The 18522-nt window shown below is 43.6% G+C and overlaps 1 protein-coding gene across 1 annotated transcript; it reads right to left on the bottom strand.

Annotated features, from left to right (window-relative positions):
• Window positions 1-941: 941 nt before the first annotated feature.
• On the bottom strand, window positions 942-18153 carry LOC139396948 (histone-lysine N-methyltransferase KMT5B-like). Its single transcript, XM_071143879.1, has 10 exons — window positions 17857-18153; window positions 16324-16471; window positions 13328-13493; window positions 13018-13127; window positions 11836-12002; window positions 11379-11398; window positions 6020-6156; window positions 5543-5751; window positions 4415-5321; window positions 942-4225 (listed from the first exon to the last, which is right to left on the bottom strand). Exons 1-10 carry the CDS (start codon window positions 18017-18019, stop codon window positions 3490-3492), a joined length of 2763 nt encoding a protein of 920 aa, XP_070999980.1. The 5' UTR covers window positions 18020-18153; the 3' UTR covers window positions 942-3489.
• Window positions 18154-18522: the final 369 nt, after the last annotated feature.

Here is an 18522-nt window from a genome sequence, read left to right as displayed (position 1 = left end):
GTGTATTAAACTAAGCTAAGCTAGGCTATCACATATCACAGTCAGTGTATTGAACTAAGCTAGGCTAGGCTACCACATATCACAGTCAGTGTATTGAACTAAGCTAGGCTAGGCTACCACATATCACAGTCAGTGTATTGAACTATGCTAGGCTATCACATATCACAGTCAGTGTATTAAACTAAGCTAGGCTAGGCTACCACATATCACAGTCAGTGTATTAAACTAGGCTAGGCTACCACATATCACAGTCAGTGTATTAAACTAAGCTAAGCTATCACATAGCACAGTCAGTGTATTGAACTAAGCTAGGCTAGGCTACCACATATCACAGTCAGTGTATTAAACTACGCTAGGCTGAGTTCCAGCTAAGACATGGTCAGTTCCAAGAGGTGGTGCTCGGCCTGTGTTTAGTTGATACATCAGTCATGTAAAACCTGCCAGGGGCTGTTGTTATGGAATAGGTCAAACCAGACAAACCATCTCCACTCACTACATAGAAAACAACTTCCTGCTTAACCGCTGTATCCAGGCAACAGAGCCTAGTGAAAAATACATTAGTCCCAAGACTTAAAAAATAAAATTAAAAAAAGAAGCCCTTTGAAAAAGACCTCTATCATGACTGCCAGGGGTACTCCGTACAACTTAGACGGCCCACTTCTACAGCCCTACTTATGGTGTTTCCTTCTCCCTGGTAGTTTGATCATATGTATTGATTGGATGGGAAGTGCATTCACTTGGGGTAGTATTCATTAGTGTACACCATAGGTAAAAACATTTCTTATTGGGACACATTTTTTTGGTAGATCCCTGCCGTTTGGTTCCTAGTGAATACGAGACCCAGGCTCCACGCTCAGTAGGCTTAAAGTATTGGGAAACATTTCAGATACAAAAAAATGAGTTGAATAATTCCTTATTCTAACATGTTTAGAAGCAAGACATTAACCACAGAAAAATAAGTTTATTCTCACAAAGAAACTTTATGTTTTCAAGTATTCCAAAACGGTTAAATAAGTACAGGGTGTGTTCACATGATTTTGTTTTACATACTGGACATAAAAGCACTGCTCCGGTTTAAAGGTCTGTTTTAAGTGTTTTTCCCCCCACTAACCCAACGCAACACTAAAAAAAAATGTCTGCAAACGATTCACATTTCTTTCATTTTTTTGTTTGTTTGTTTGTTGTCGTTATTGAATTTCATCAAATCAGAAATGTCGACAGCTGACATAAGATCACACAGTAACACCTGGAACAGTACAGAATGGAGAGTGACTGGCGTCCATACAGGGGGAGGTACACGGTATAGCCAGGGTTGTGTTCATTAGGGCAAACAACAGAAAATGTTTTGCAACAGGAAGAAAAAAAAAGGAAAAAAAAAAGTGACAATTTCTTATTGGACAAGTCCAGGGAGGCCCCTCCCCCCTCCCCTCCTCTTTTTGTGCCTACATGAACACAACCCCTGTTTATCACTGTGATTCGCTGCTTGCTGGTGATATGAACAGTACAGGACAACAGAAAGTGGAGTTAACATTCATCTCAGTTGATCCCTTGGGTTAAATCTGGCAGTTCAGTACTTCCACACTAAAAAGACTGGTTTCCCAGACAAGGATTAAAGACTAAAACAAAAACAGTTGATGGAGAATAGCTTGGTAGTTCGAGGCTAGTCTGAATATGTCTGGGAAACCAGCCCTAAAATAACTCAAACAGAAAGACTATACAGAAAGACTGGGGGGGGGGGGGGAGTGTTCCCGTAGTTACAGTTACCGAGGGACGACCTACAGTTCTTCACCTTCTGATAATCATTTTTTTCTAAAAAACTAGGCCTTCGACAGATACCCCCCCCCCCCCCAAGAGTTATTTGTAAGGCACCTAATACTGTTTGTGAAAAATGACTATTTCGTTGGGGATAACATTTCGATGAAGTCGTCATGTGTTCATTATGTTTGATTTGGATCTAAAGAAAAACAACAACTAAATACTCTGGTGAGTCTGAACTCGTTTTCCAGAACATGATTCAGTCTTCCTGTCACATGACTTCTGGTCTTCTTCGTGTTACTTCCTGATGACGTGTTTAAAAAAAAAAACAGCAGACAGCGTACACGCCATGTATTCATTTAACAGATTAGTGTTTAAAAACGTTAAACCTCTCGTGGCTAGACGGTATACAGCATGCGTTCTACGGAGGGCTAAAGTGTATGCAGGTTTTCCCTCCTCCACTTGTACTCGATTGATGACTCAAGGTCACCTAATTAGTAAGGAAACTCTTCTGACCTGGTTGTCGAGGTCTTAAAAGGAACAACCAACAAAAACAGCAGACACTTTGGCCCTCCGTGGAATGAGTTTGACACCCCTGGTATAACAGCAACGGTAAAAAATTCATCGTTGTACGTTGGAGTCAGGTAGAATATTAGCATTTCAGCTAACCCCCAACCCTTTTCCTAACCTTTAACCTAATTCTCCTAACCTGCTAGGAAGTTAATTCTGTCCGTAGCTGTATACGATCTAGTCAAAACCCAATCAGAGGCCCCAGAAATCAGAAATGAAGCTTAAAAATTACCAAAACATTGGTCCATTTGTTGGCTTGTCAATGACCCATTACCCATCATGCTGTAAACAGTACTGTGTGAGCTTTAAACACATTTGGGATATTGCAGCCAGGGTCAACGTTCTCTTAGAGAATAACAAAAAAACACAGCCAGGAGGACAGGAGGAGCAGGGTTGGACTCAATTCCATTTCAATTCAGACAAGGAAGCAAACTGAGAGATTCCAATTCCAATTCGGAATTCCTGTTTGTTTCCGGAATTGGAATGAAGCTCAACCCTGATGAGCAGCTGATAGAACCCACTATGATTCCAGTGTGTTGGTGGGACTGAGTTCACTCATGAGTTGGAACGGTTATAGAAACCTGTCATTATTACTACAACTGAATGGATTGATCCCTATCAGAACGTTACTGGACCCATATCCCCATATCATATGGGGTTTTTACAAAAACTCAATTTAAAAATAAAACAAAAAACAAAAAAGAGAGTCTGGTTTGCCAACAGAGTTTAGAATTGCGTACTGTGAGACAAAATGTAAAATAAAAAGTTCAATAAGTCTGTCTGCGGGACAGAGGATAGTCACCATAATATCTGTACACCTTCTACGATATTCATGTTCATTATGAATATTAAATCATGACAGAAGTGCATTCACTTTTCATTTATACAAACATCTTCCTTCTGATTCGCTTAGTTTTTTTTTTGCAACTTTATAAGTTATTTTTTAAATGACTGTACTTCTTTAAACATCATCAACACAACAGTTGATTAGTGAGTCAAGTGTTTTCTGTACATGTAAAAGGTGGAGTGATGGACTTGAGTCCCAAAATGGCACCCTATTCCCTACCTAGTGTACTGCTATTTACCACACACAAAAGTAGTGCACAGCATAGGGAACAGTTTGACATTTGGGACGCAGCTATGAACTCCATTCAGAGAGCTTTATCAGGCGTTTAGCCTCAGAGACTGGTCCTCTCTCCTCCGGGATGAGATATCGATGTCTATTGAGTCTTTCCCCACGATGAGACGCAACCGCTTCGCCGGCGGGAGTGGAATGAAATCGTCCTCAAACTCATCGTCAAAGTAGTCATCCTCCTCCTCCTCCTCCTCATCATCATCAGACGAAGACTCATCTACCACAATGTTTTGTATCCTGTGCCCCACGTGGTTCCCACCGTTCCTGGCTTCCAGGCCGAAGGCCCCGCCACCCAGACCGCAGCCCTCCGTGTCCCCCCTGTTGTCGGTGTGCGTCTGGGCCCGTCCGTCGTCCTCCCTCTTCAGCTGGATCTTCAGCTTGGTGGAGCTGCTGGTGCTGTGGAGCCCGGGAGGCCCAAACCCGTTCAGCTTGGACACGTGGTAGGAGCTGCAGGAACTGCCCTTCTCCCTGTCCTGAGACGGGTCCTTCCTGAACATAATGCTGATCTTGGACGTTGATGAGGAGGAAGATGACGAAGAGGAGTTGACTGGGGGTTGGGCGGTAGGCTGCGGCGTCGTGGTGGTGCTGCTAGCCTGCTGCTGCGTGCTGATTGGCTCGCTGGGCTCGTTGGTCTTGCTGCTGCTGCTGTCTCTGCGCCGACGGAGCGTCAGTTTGGGGATCCCTCCACTGTTCTCCAGGATCAGCTGGGCGTCGTAGCGCGTGATCCGCTGTTTCTTCTTCCCTTTGCTCTGCGCTCTGTCCCCCCTGTGACTCCGGTAACCTCCCTTCTCTTTATGCCGACGCCCTTTCTCCCTCCCCTTGTTCCTGTTCCTGTCCTCTCCCCGCTCCCTTCGGAGGGGCTCCCTCCCCTTGTTCCTGTTCCTGTCCTCCCCCCGCTCCCTCCGGAGGGGCTCCCTCCCCTTGTCCCTGTCCCTGTCCTCCCCCCGGAGGGGCTCCCTCCCCTTGTCCCTGTCCTCCCCCCGCTCCCTCCGGAGGGCCTCGCTCCCCTTGTAGTCCCAGTGGTGCTCTGGGACAGAGAGGCCCAGCAGCATCTTGTTGCAGTCTGCCGTGTCGGCAGTACTGTGGTGGTGACGGGGTTGTTGGGAGGACGCCACCGGGGCCACCGCTATCGGTGGGAACAGCTCGCCGTACGACGAGTCCTCGCACTTTATCGTCCGTTCGGGCCGGAGCTGGGTGAGCTGGCTGCGTCTGGTACATACCCCTCTGCTCGTGTAGCCAGCATCCAGACCTCCGCCCAGCTCCGAGCCCAACCCGTGACCCAGGTACTGCTCCAGGTCAGCAGGCTCAGTTTTAATCTCCACCCCTCCATTCTCCAGTTTAACCCCAGCTGACCCGGGTACAGCCTCCTGGACCTTTACCAGGGTCCTGGTGGACCTGCGAGTCCTGTAAGTGCAAGGCTGGTTCTGGCTGCCCTCGCGGACTGCCGGGGTGTTGTTCTCCTTGGCCGCATGGCGGGTCAGACACCCCCGCTGGCCCAGTGCTGTCTGGACTGGTCCCTGTGCATCCTTCTCCGTCTTCACCGACACGCCCGCCTTACACAGCGACGACGTCCTCGGCTCCCGGAGACCCAGGCGACCAGGCCCGGCGGTACCCAGCACCTCCCCTCGGGCCGCCGCCGCTTTGGGCTCCGAACCTCTGCCCCTGCTGCATCTACTGCGCAACCGGACCTTGGAGAGCGAAGGCCTGGCGGGTTTGGATCGCAGTCTCTTTGGTATCCTGCCAGTGTCTCTGTGACTTTGTTTAGAAGGTGAGGTAGAGGTTAGTGCTCTGGAAAGAGACGGTCTGCTTCGAGTTCTGGTTCTGCTGAACTTCATATTGGAGGAAGTCCTTTTCCTTCCAGCTGAGGGGGGTTGGGGGGGGGGGGGGGAGAAGAGAGGGAAAGTAAACATCAGATCAATTTGTGGTTCGTTTTATACATTTGAAATAAAATAAAAAAATCCCCAAATTCAGAATAGAGAATTCTAACAATACAAGGGGAGGGGATCCACCTAAAACCACAAACTGAATGAACCCCCAAAAACCTCAGCCCTAATTTCAACCCTGGTGTCAACCTGTTCTTACATGTGTGTGTGTTTGGTATGTCCTGAGAGTCTATGTCGGTGTGGGAGCCCACGGAGTGGCTGTCAGAGTTCCTGCTGCCCTCTCCTCCTGCCTCCATCTTCTTCAGCCTGTTCAGACGCTTGTCTGTCTCCCGTAACCCGTACGCGCTGTTGATCACCGGAGCCTCCGCCGGCAGCCCGGCCTTGGATTTGAACGCGCCAGTGAGACGTCTGTACAACAAACAAACAAACAAACGGACCAGTAGAGTTCACAACATGTGCCTTGGGTAAACACATTGTGTTCATATTCCTCCAGCCATATGAATAAACACTGCTTATTAAAAAAATGTTTTTATGTTTTATTGTGTATTAAATTGTGCCTCTACGTCACATTACCTCAAATGATGTACCCCCCAAAAAAAAAGGAGAGATGGAAAAACCAACAGACTTTTGTTGTTATTCAAAATCAACAGAAAATGGACGCCGAGACCATACATACCGTTCACACGTGTAGCATTCACAATATTCGTTGTTCTCCCCGAAGAATCCGTCGCCGTAGTAACAGGAGATCTCCTCTCCCGGTTCGATGTCCCTTAGCACCTTGACACAGGCCGTGTCACGACCCGTCGACACAAACTGGAACACACCAAGACACTCATTAACCACCTTCAGCCATCCAGATACACAACTACACTCATTAACCACCTTCAGCCATCTAGATACACAACTACACTCATTACCACCTTCAGCCATCTAGATACACAACTACACTCATTACCACCTTCAGCCATCTAGATACACAACTACACTCATTAAACACCTTCAGCCATCTAGATACACAACTACACTCATTACCACCTTCAGCCATCTAGATACACAACTACACTCATTACCACCTTCAGCCTTCTAGATACACAACTACACTCATTACCACCTTCAGCCATCTAGATACACAACTACACTCATTAAACACCTTCAGCCATCTAGATACACAACTACACTCATTACCACCTTCAGCCATCTAGATACACAACTACACTCATTACCACCTTCAGCCATCTAGATACACAACTACACTCATTAAACACCTTCAGCCATCTAGATACACAACTACACTCATTAAACACCTTCAGCCATCTAGATACACAACTACACTCATTACCACCTTCAGCCTTCTAGATACACAACTACACTCATTACCACCTTCTGCCATCTAGATACACAACTAAAACACACCAAGACACTAATTTCCACCTTCAGCCATCTAGATACACAACTAAAACAGTTAGAGATTCATTACCACCTTCAGCCATCTAGATACACAACTAAAACACACCAAGACACTCATTACCACCTTCAGCCATCTAGATACACAACTACACTCATTACCACCTTCAGCCATCTAGATACACAACTACACTCATTACCACCTTCAGCCATCTAGATACACAACTACACTCATTTTCCACCTTCAGCCATCTAGATACACAACTACACTCATTACCACCTTCAGCCATCTAGATACACAACTAAAACACACCAAGACACTCATTACCACCTTCAGCCATCTAGATACACAACTAAAACACACCAAGACACTCATTACCACCTTCAGCCATCTAGACACACAACTAAAACAGTTAGAGATTCATTACCACCTTCAGCCATCTAGATACACAACTAAAACAGTTAGACACCAGGGACAGTATTTACAACGAGTCTCTGAGAATACGTGCTGATCTAGGATCAGTTTAGCCTTTTAGATAACTACTGTTACTCTGTTTATTATCATCTATACAGTCACTTTACCCCTATCTACACTGATGTTACTGTTTATTATCTATATATAGTCACTTTACCCCTACCTACACTGATGTTACTGTTTATTATCTATATATAGTCACTTTACCCCTACCTACACTGATGTTACTGTTTATTATCTATATATAGTCACTTTACCCCTACCTACACTGATGTTACTGTCTGTTTATTATCTATATATAGTCACTTTACCCCTACCTACACTGATGTTACTGTCTGTTTATTATCTATATATAGTCACTTTACCCCTGCCTACACTGATGGTACTGTCTGTTTATTATCTATATATAGTCACTTTACCCCTACCTACACTGATGTTACTGTCTGTTTATTATCTATATATAGTCACTTTACCCCTACCTACACTGATGTTACTGTTTATTATCTATATATAGTCACTTTACCCCTACCTACACTAATGTTACTGTCTGTTTATTATCTATATATAGTCACTTTACCCCTACCTACACTGATGTTACTGTCTGTTTATTATCTATATATAGTCACTTTACCCCTACCTACACTGATGTTACTGTCTGTTTATTATCTATATATAGTCACTTTACCCCTGCCTACACTGATGTTACTGTTTATTATCTATATATAGTCACTTTACCCCTACCTACACTGATGTTACTGTCTGTTTATTATCTATATATAGTCACTTTACCCCTGCCTACACTGATGGTACTGTCTGTTTATTATCTATATATAGTCACTTTACCCCTACCTACACTGATGTTACTGTCTGTTTATTATCTATATATAGTCACTTTACCCCTACCTACACTGATGTTACTGTCTGTTTATTATCTATATATAGTCACTTTACCCCTACCTACACTGATGTTACTGTTTATTATCTATATATAGTCACTTTACCCCTACCTACACTGATGTTACTGTTTATTATCTATATATAGTCACTTTACCCCTACCTACACTGATGTTACTGTCTGTTTATTATCTATATATAGTCACTTTACCCCTACCTACACTGATGTTACTGTTTATTATCTATATATAGTCACTTTACCCCTACCTACACTGATGTTACTGTCTGTTTATTATCTATATATAGTCACTTTACCCCTACCTACACTGATGTTACTGTCTGTTTATTATCTATATATAGTCACTTTACCCCTACCTACACTGATGTTACTGTTTATTATCTATATATAGTCACTTTACCCCTACCTACACTGATGTTACTGTCTGTTTATTATCTATATATAGTCACTTTACCCCTACCTACACTGATGTTACTGTTTATTATCTATATATATAGTCACTTTACCCCTACCTACACTGATGTTACTGTCTGTTTATTATCTATATATAGTCACTTTACCCCTACCTACACTGCTGTTACTGTCTGTTTATTATCTATATATAGTCACTTTACCCCTACCTACACTGATGTTACTGTCTGTTTATTATCTATATATAGTCACTTTACCCCTACCTACACTGATGTTACTGTCTGTTTATTATCTATATATAGTCACTTTACCCCTACCTACACTACTGTTACTGTTTATTATCTATATATAGTCACTTTACCCCTACCTACACTGATGTTACTGTTTATTATCTATATATAGTCACTATACCCCTACCTACACTGATGTTACTGTTTATTATCTATATATAGTCACTTTACCCCTACCTACACTGATGTTACTGTTTATTATCTATATATAGTCACTTTACCCCTACCTACACTAATGTTACTGTCTGTTTATTATCTATATATAGTCACTTTACCCCTACCTACACTAATGTTACTGTTTATTATCTATATATAGTCACTTTACCCCTACCTACACTGATGTGACTGTCTGTTTATTATCTATATATAATCACTTTACCCCTACCTACACTGATGTTACTGTCTGTTTATTATCTATATATAGTCACTTTACCCCTACCTACACTGATGTTACTGTCTGTTTATTATCTATATATAGTCACTTTACCCCTACCTACACTGATGTTACTGTCTGTTTATTATCTATATATAGTCACTTTACCCCTACCTACACTGATGTTACTGTGTTTATTATCTATATATAGTCACTTTACCCCTACCTACACTGATGTTACTGTGTTTATTATCTATATATAGTCACTTTACCCCTACCTACACTGATGTTACTGTTTATTATCTATATATAGTCACTTTACCCCTACCTACACTGATGTTACTGTCTGTTTATTATCTATATATAGTCACTTTACCCCTACCTACACTGATGTGACTGTCTGTTTATTATCTATATATAGTCACTTTACCCCTACCTACACTGATGTTACTGTCTGTTTATTATCTATATATAGTCACTTTACCCCTACCTACACTGATGTTACTGTTTATTATCTATATATAGTCACTTTACCCCTACCTACACTGATGTTACTGTTTATTATCTATATATAGTCACTTTACCCCTACCTACACTGATGTTACTGTCTGTTTATTATCTATATATAGTCACTTTACCCCTAACTACACTGATGTTACTGTCTGTTTATTATCTATATATAGTCACTTTACCCCTACCTACACTGATGTTACTGTCTGTTTATTATCTATATATAGTCACTTTACCCCTACCTACACTGATGTTACTGTCTGTTTATTATCTATATATAGTCACTTTACCCCTACCTACACTGATGTTACTGTCTGTTTATTATCTATATATAGTCACTTTACCCCTACCTACACTGATGTTACTATCTGTTTATTATCTATATATAGTCACTTTACCCCTACCTACACTGATGTTACTGTCTGTTTATTATCTATATATAGTCACTTTACCCCTACCTACACTGATGTTACTATCTGTTTATTATCTATATATAGTCACTTTACCCCTACCTACACTGATGTTACTGTTTATTATCTATATATAGTCACTTTACCCCTACCTACACTGATGTTACTGTCTGTTTATTATCTATATATAGTCACTTTACCCCTACCTACACTGATGTTACTATCTGTTTATTATCTATATATAGTCACTTTACCCCTACCTACACTGATGTTACTGTCTGTTTATTATCTATATATAGTCACTTTACCCCTACCTACATGTACAAATTACCTTGACTAGCCTGTACCCTCCGCACACTGAATTGGTGCCCATGTTTATGTTATTGTTGTTTTTTCTTTAATTTATTGTTGGTTAAGGGCTTATAATAAGCATTTAACGGTAAGGTCTACGTTGTATTCAGCACATATGACAAAATACAATTTGATGAATACGATTATATGGAGGGGACGGACATGATCCTAAAATCAGCACTCTATAAATATGGACCCTGAGGTAACCTTTAATCACAGGTGGGTAGCAGAATCCCAAAACTGAAGGGAACCATTCAAAGCAAAGAAAATTATTAAAAACTTTTAAAGAAGTGAACATTTTCAGTCACAACTTTAAGGTGTGATTTACCAATCTTTTGTTGTCACCAAGAAATAAAAAAATGACATTACAAATAATAATATATTTTATTGTCTGTGTGTGAACCACCCTCTTTCTGCCATCTTAATCAATACACCAAGTGTATTGTGTTAACCTCATTCCACGCCAAGGGTAGCAGCCTATTGTATTGAGCCCTGGGCTTCGTCACTCACACCAAGGGTAGCAGCCTATTGTATTGAGCCCTGGGCTTCGTCACTCTCACCAAGGGTAGCAGCCTATTGTATTGAGCCCTGGGCTTCGTCACTCTCACCAAGGGTAGCAGCCTGTTGTATTGAGCCCTGGGCTTCGTCACTCTCACCAAGGGTAGCAGCCTGTTGTATTGAGCCCTGGGCTTCGTCACTCTCACCAAGGGTAGCAGCCTATTGTATTGAGCCCTGGGCTTCGTCACTCTCACCAAGGGTAGCAGCCTATTGTATTGAGCCCTGGGGGCTTCGTCACTCTCACCAAGGGTAGCAGCCTATTGTATTGAGCCCTGGGCTTCGTCACTCTCACCAAGGGTAGCAGCCTATTGTATTGAGCCCTGGGCTTGGTCACACTCACCTTGCAATTTGGCCGGCAATCTGAAACAACAAAGCAACACAGAAGATTAGGATCCTAGTTTCCTCACAGAGAGAGACTGCAGCATAACTTCAATTGTTCTTCTGGAACACTGACAAAGGACACGCCCCAAACGGCACCCTAGTACTTATTTAGTGTACTACTTTAGACCAGGGTCTGATATTAAACACCTATTATCTGTTTCCGTGTTGGAGACGGACCCAAACATCCCATTGTAACTGTCCAGAATAAATCTGTCCATTGTAACTACCCAGAATACAGCTATCGGTAAACTCTATTTGGGAGTGCTGGCTGTATTTTTTTCATGTAAGTTGGTTTACTTGTTATATTTTGATTCATTTAAAATGTGGTGTAGTAATTTATACAGGTAAGTGAATGATATTGGTATTGGTATTTCCAATGACAACCTGTACGGTGTTGGCAGTGGAGACTGTCGTACCGTGGTTGATGAAGGCTGCAGGCCCCAGCCACAGCTGAGCACAGTTCTTGCGTGTCGAGTACATGACGCTGAAGTCATTCTCCCCGTGACGCAGCAGCATGTTCTCCTCGCTCTCCGACAGCTCGGCGATGCAGCCCACCAAGTACTCTATCTTATCGTTCCTTTTCCTGAAGTACAAGAGAAAGAAAGAGAGAAATAAAGGAAGAGAAAGAAAGAAAGAAAATGTTGATCCAAATAAGGGACGTGATCAATACGACACAGAAAATCAAGAACTAAAGAGCATAGTGATTTTAGTGGTTTGAAAGAAGATTGGTCCATTTCTATGACGATGATGTCAGAACAGCAGGAAGTGTGAAGGTCGGTCCATTTCAATGACGATGATGTCAGAACAGCAGGACGTGTGTAGGTCGGTCTATTTCAATGATGAAGACGTCAGAACAGCAGGACGTGTGTAGGTCGGTCCATTTCAATGATGAAGATGATGTCAGAACAACAGGAAGTGTGAAGGTCGGTCCATTTCAATGATGACGATGATGTCAGAACAACAGGAAGTGTGAAGGTCGGTCCATTTCAATGACGATGATGATGTCAGAACAGCAGGAAGTGTGAAGGTCGGTCCGTTTCAATGACGATGATGTCAGAACAACAGGAAGTGTGAAGGTCGGTCCGTTTCAATGACGATGATGTCAGAACAACAGGAAGTGTGAAGGTCGGTCCATTTCAATGACGATGATGATGTCAGAACAGCAGGAAGTGTGAAGGTCGGTCCAATTCAATGACGATGATGTCAGAACAACAGGAAGTGTGAAGGTCGGTCCATTTCAATGACGATGATGATGTCAGAACAGCAGGAAGTGTGAAGGTCGGTCCGTTTCAATGACGATGATGTCAGAACAACAGGAAGTGTGAAGGTCGGTCCGTTTCAATGACGATGATGTCAGAACAACAGGAAGTGTGAAGGTCGGTCCATTTCAATGACGATGATGATGTCAGAACAGCAGGAAGTGTGAAGGTCGGTCCAATTCAATGACGATGATGTCAGAACAACAGGAAGTGTGAAGGTCGGTCCATTTCAATGACGATGATGATGTCAGAACAGCAGGAAGTGTGAAGGTCGGGCCGTTTCAATGACGATGATGTCAGAACAACAGGAAGTGTGAAGAAGAAAACAGCGTTCCTCACCATTCCTTTGTGGCCACGATCTTGGCTCCGTTCTGCTCAGAGGAGTAGCGGTTACACGGGAGAATCTCAAACCCACTGTCAGCCGCAAACATCCGCAGATACACAAATACCTGGAACAAAATGGAAAACAAACAAACAAACAAGTTACAAGGAAAAGAAGGGACTGAATCTTGTGGATAACCAACCTAATAAAATATATGTTGTTAGATCAGTTGATTGGTGCAGACTCTACTTCATTTATTATTATTTGTTGAACCTTTGTGACCTGGCATAGAGTGTAATTTGTGACTCTGTGGTGTTGTAATCTCACGTGTTGTTTGAAGAGCTTCTCCTGGGCTTTAGACTTGTGTAGGAAGTGGTGTCTGGACCAGTCTCCAGAGGTGAGTGCTCTGAAAGCCTTCTCCAGGTTGTCGTGCTTCTTGAACCGCTCGATAATCTCCTTCAGCTCTTCCTGTCTTCCCTTGATTGGTCGAAATCTGTCACGACATCACAGGTGTCGTCGATAACGACAAAACATTCCGGTTTCCAAATACCATTCATATTATCTAAGCAACAAGTTCTAGAAGGAAGACTATAAAGTGAATAAGAGACATGTCACATACAAAACATTTCCTGATGCATTCTAAAGTCCTCACTGTGAGTAACTGCCAGAGGTGTGGACTCGAGTCACAAATATGATGACTTGCAACTCAACTTGGACTTGAGCCTTTTGACTCGACCTGACACCCTCCCCAAGCCCAAATATTAAAAATGATGCTATTAAAAAAAAAACAATTGTGCAGCGCATCAACTTCTTAATATAACGGATTACAGTTTGAATCGGACAGCAGCCAATCAAATTGTGCCAGCTGAGAAAAAGTTGTGCGTGGCAGTGCAGAGGAACGTCGGGGGGGGGGGGGTGAATTCAGATGGAGCCCTTGGAAAGATGATCTCCAAAATGTTTATTTTCTGATATAAAGACGATGCTGTATCAACAACAAAACGGATTGCAACTTACAAAACATGCGGGAAGAAAATGACAGACGGAGACGCAACAATTTTTACAACTTTGTTCGCCATTTGAAGCTGCACAAAGAACGGTGAGTCGTGGCTAATACAGCCGACAGCGATATCATTCATAACGTTGCCAGTAGGCTAATGCAACGTTAAATCAATGAGCCTCCACACAGTCAGTCAGTCAGTGTGGGAACGTGATCATTGCACCCAAGATTGAGACTAAATCCTACCTGATGTTACTGCTGTTCCTAAAACCATTGACATACGTTAGCCTACTGTAACCACACAGAGAGTGTGTGTGCGTGTGTGTTAAGGTTGGGCGATTGTGTACAAGCCTACATCACCCGATTGAGCTCCATAGCGATCCTCGATTGCTATTGGAGGGGGGGGGGCGTCTTTCTTATGGATACCCATGTTTTTCAATGGAAATATAAAGTTTACTTGGATAGTAATAAATATATTTTTAAAAGCATTCCTGATTTCCGTGAATGTAATATACTAACTATTACTGTTAAAAATATGAAATGGTATTACATTTGGTGAAGAGCACATTATGACTTGTTTAGGACTCAAAACTCAAAGTTTAGGACTTGAGACTTGACGGCCTTGACTTGTGCTAAGACTTGAGACTTACTTGTGACTTGCCTGTCTTGACTTGTGCTAAGACTTGAGACTTACTTGTGACTTGTAAAACAATGACTTGGTCCCACCTCTGGTAACTGCAATTGATTCGATTTCTATGCTGCTTTTCCAGACAGTAGCACTCTGACAGAGATGAGAGAGGAGGTCCAGACCTGGCTCAGTAATGAGAGAGGAGGAAAGACGAGGTCTAGACTTGGCTCAGTGATGAGAGAGGAGGAAAGAGGAGGTCTAGGCCTGGCTCAGTGATGAGAGAGGAGGAAAGAGGAGGTCTAGACCTGGCTCAGTAATGAGAGAGGAGGAAAGAGGAGGTCTAGACCTGGCTCAGCGATGAGAGAGGAGGAAAGAGGAGGTCTAGACCTGGCTCAGTGATAAGAGAGGAGGAAAGAGGAGGTCTAGGCCTGGCTCAGTGATGAGAGAGGAGGAAAGAGGAGGTCTAGGCCTGGCTCAGTGATGAGAGAGGAGGAAAGAGGAGGTCTAGACCTGGCTCAGTGATGAGAGAGGAGGAAAGAGGAGGTCTAGGCCTGGCTCAGTGATGAGAGAGGAGGAAAGAGGAGGTCTAGACCTGGCTCAGTGATGAGAGAGGAGGAAAGAGGAGGTCTAGACCTGGCTCAGTGATGAGAGCGGAGGAAAGAGGAGGTCTAGACCTGGCTCAGTGATGAGAGAGGAGGAAAGAGGAGGTCTAGACCTGGCTCAGTGATGAGAGCGGAGGAAAGAGGAAGTCTAGACCTGGCTCAGTGATGAGAGAGGAGGAAAGAGGAGGTCTAGACCTGGCTCAGTGATGAGAGCGGAGGAAAGAGGAAGTCTAGACCTGGCTCAGTGATGAGAGCGGAGGAAAGAGGAGGTCTAGGCCTGGGTCCATATTCGCAGTATCCCCGAGTGCTGATCTAGGATCAGTTTGGCCTTTTAAATCCTATTGAATAAGAGGGGGAAACTGGGGACGAGGCCCACCGCGCTGCGGGGAGACGAGGCCCACCGCGCTGCAGGGGGACGAGGCCCACCGCGCTGCAGGGGGACGAGGCCCACCGCGCTGCAGGGGGACGAGGCCCACCGCGCTGCAGGGGGACGAGGCCCACCGCGCTGCAGGGGGACGAGGCCCACCGCGCTGCAGGGGGACGAGGCCCACCGCGCTGCAGGGGGACGAGGCCCACCGCGCTGTAGGGGGACGGGGCCCACCGCGCTGTCGGGAGACGAGGGGGAGCATGCGGTGGCTGGATACTAACCTGTCACTCTGATCTTAAAGGGACAGTGTGAGATTTTGGGAAACTTACCCAGATGAACTCATGGACAACCATGTTTATGTCTCTGCGTGCAGTTTGAGGGAAGTGGAAGGCTGTTTCAGGAGCCGTTGCTAACTAGTGTTAGCACAATGACTAGAACTCCATAGACATCCAGTCATTGAGCTAACGCTAGCTAGCAACCTTCAAACTGCACACAGACATAAAAATTATATCCATGAGTTTAATTGCCAAAATCTCACACTCTTTAAAATCAGTCTAGAGTTTAGCAGGGGAAGCCCAGGTATTGGATGAGGATGAGGGTCAGAGTCAGGTTTAAGGTTAGGGTTAAGGCCCCAGACTGACCTGGTGTTCATCTTGTGTGTCTGGAAGCCCAGGTATTGGATGAGGGTCAGAGTCAGGTTTAAGGTTAAGGTTAAGGCCCCAGACTGACCTGGTGTTCATCTTGTGTGTCTGGAAGCCCAGATAAGGGTCGAGGATGAGGCTGGTGGTGAGGTCATCGTGCTCACACAGCTCCTTGGCGGTCATCCCAGAGGACGGGATACAGCGTCGCTCCGCCTCCAGGCTGGCCGCACTGAACCCTGGGAAAAACATGAGAGTAAATGAGTACGGTGAAGTTACCCCCTAAGACCAGCGGTCCCCAACCATTCCCATTCCGGGGGAACACACAAATCAATATTTAAAAGCTCGAGGACACCATACTCGGAACCATTTTAACATGTCTTGGCGGTCATATTATGATTAACTATTTGCATTGTGAAGAGTAATGTAATATTGATTATAATACGATTAATACTCCCAACTGTTATTGATTAAAAAAAGAACAATAAAAAAAACATTGTGTAAAAGTAAATAATTTAAATTGCGGACCACCTGCAGCACCACTGTGGACATTGGTCAAATTATTATTATGATTTATAAATGTTTCCTTCCACAAAATGAATAACAATTGGGAGTATAAAATCATAAGCAATGTTACATTACTTTTCACAATGTGAACTGTTAATAATAATAATAATAATAAACAACAATAAGCCTTTAATTTGTTATATTCATTGCAAAAATTGACAAAATTTGACCGCCAATATATGTTGTTAACTTCTTATGGGCAGGTGAGACGGTAGCGTCCCAACATCCGGTGAAATTACAGAGGGTCGAAATTCAAACTACAGAATTATAAATATTTAACTTTCATAAAATCACAAGTGTAATACATCAAAATAAAGCTTACCTTCTTGTTAATCCAGCCGCTGTGTAAGATTTCAAAAAGACTTTACGGCGAAAGCACACCATGCGATTATCTGAGGACAGCTCCCCGCGTACAAAAGCATGAAAAACATATTTCAATCAGGCAGGTGCGCCACGAAAGTAAGAAATAGCAATATAATAAATGCCTTACCTTTGAAGATCTTCTTCTGTTGGCATTCCAAAAGGTCCCAGATACATCACAAATGGTCCTTTTGTTTCGATAATGTCCTTCTTTATATCCATAAAAACTCAGTTTAGCTGGCGCGCTTCAGTCAATAATCCATCCAGTTTCCCTCCATCAAAATGCATACAAAATGAATCCCAAACATTACTAATAAACTTTTCCAAACAAGTCAAACAACGTTTATAAATCAAACCTTAGGTACCCTAATACGTCAATAAACGATACAAATTAAGACGGAGAAACGTTATCGTCTTTACCGGAGAAAAATACCAAAGAACGCGCTCTCTTCCACGCGCTTGGAAACACCTCAGCCAAAATGGGAGCCACCTAGAAAAACTACAATTTCTGGCTCATTTTTCCAAAAACCAGGAAAAAGGAAACAAACTGAAGCCAACGGACTGAAAATGGGACAGGATTACCTGAACGTGTCCAATAAGAAACTCTTTGTTTTTTGCTGTAAAATGTTTTGATACGGTGTACACTTATGAATATGACCCACATATGATAGAATATATTCCCAGTCCCAGTACTCACGGCGGCTACATCTCCTGCTGCCAGTGCCTGGTCGGAGAGAGCTCCTCTGTGGGTGTAGCTGCTGCTGGGAGCGGGTCTGGCTCTGGCTCACGGGCTGCTGCTCACTGGTGGAGTACCTGCTGCCATTCAACACCATGCTCTTGGATTGGCCCAGCCACTTCATACCCACAAGCCCCCTGGTCCAGTTGCATCGAGTCTCTGAGTTGAGGGAGCACTCAGAGTGGGGAAGACTGGAAGCTAGGGGCTGTCACCTGGGGTGGGAAGAGGAATGGATGAAGGCCCGGTTAGAGACCACACACATCATTACATCATCCAGTCATACTGAAAACATGGTCTCCACCCTGAAGAGATGGGTGTGGGCCTGATCAAAGTGCCTGCGTACCCATATTTTCAGTCCGAGCCAGCCCTAGCATTTTGGGGCCCCTACGAGAAATTTTGCCCCCCACCTTGCGAGCAAATCACTTTAGCCCTCCCCCCCACCGGACAGCAGAGAAAAAAATGTTTTAGAATTAATTTCCTGCCATTCTACACATTTTGCCATGGGGCGAAGACAAGATTTAGCAATTTTATAACTTCATGCAATTATACTGATTTTGCCAATAGGGTAGAAACAAAAAAGTGCAGTTTTACAGCTCATTTCCTGCAAATCTACAAATTTTTACATAT

The sequence above is a fragment of the Oncorhynchus clarkii genome, unplaced genomic scaffold (assembly GCF_045791955.1).
Source record: "Oncorhynchus clarkii lewisi isolate Uvic-CL-2024 unplaced genomic scaffold, UVic_Ocla_1.0 unplaced_contig_13945_pilon_pilon, whole genome shotgun sequence".
NCBI lineage: Eukaryota > Metazoa > Chordata > Actinopteri > Salmoniformes > Salmonidae > Oncorhynchus > Oncorhynchus clarkii.
Note: the sequence above shows the minus strand (reverse complement) of the source record. Positions and strands in the feature narration are given on the sequence as shown.

Bases quoted from the DNA above. Each gene is read 5' to 3' on its own strand.
- LOC139396948 (XM_071143879.1), bottom strand. From the start codon at position 18,019: ATGAAGTGGCTGGGCCAATCCAAGAGCATGGTGTTGAATGGCAGCAGG. The intron at 13,494-16,323 runs GTCAGTCTGGGG...ATGTCGTGACAG, and splicing joins ACACACAAGATGAACACCAG to ATTTCGACCAATCAAGGGAA. The intron at 4,226-4,414 runs GCCCCTCCGGGG...CCGGAGTCACAG, and splicing joins GACAGGGACAAGGGGAGGGA to GGGGGACAGAGCGCAGAGCA.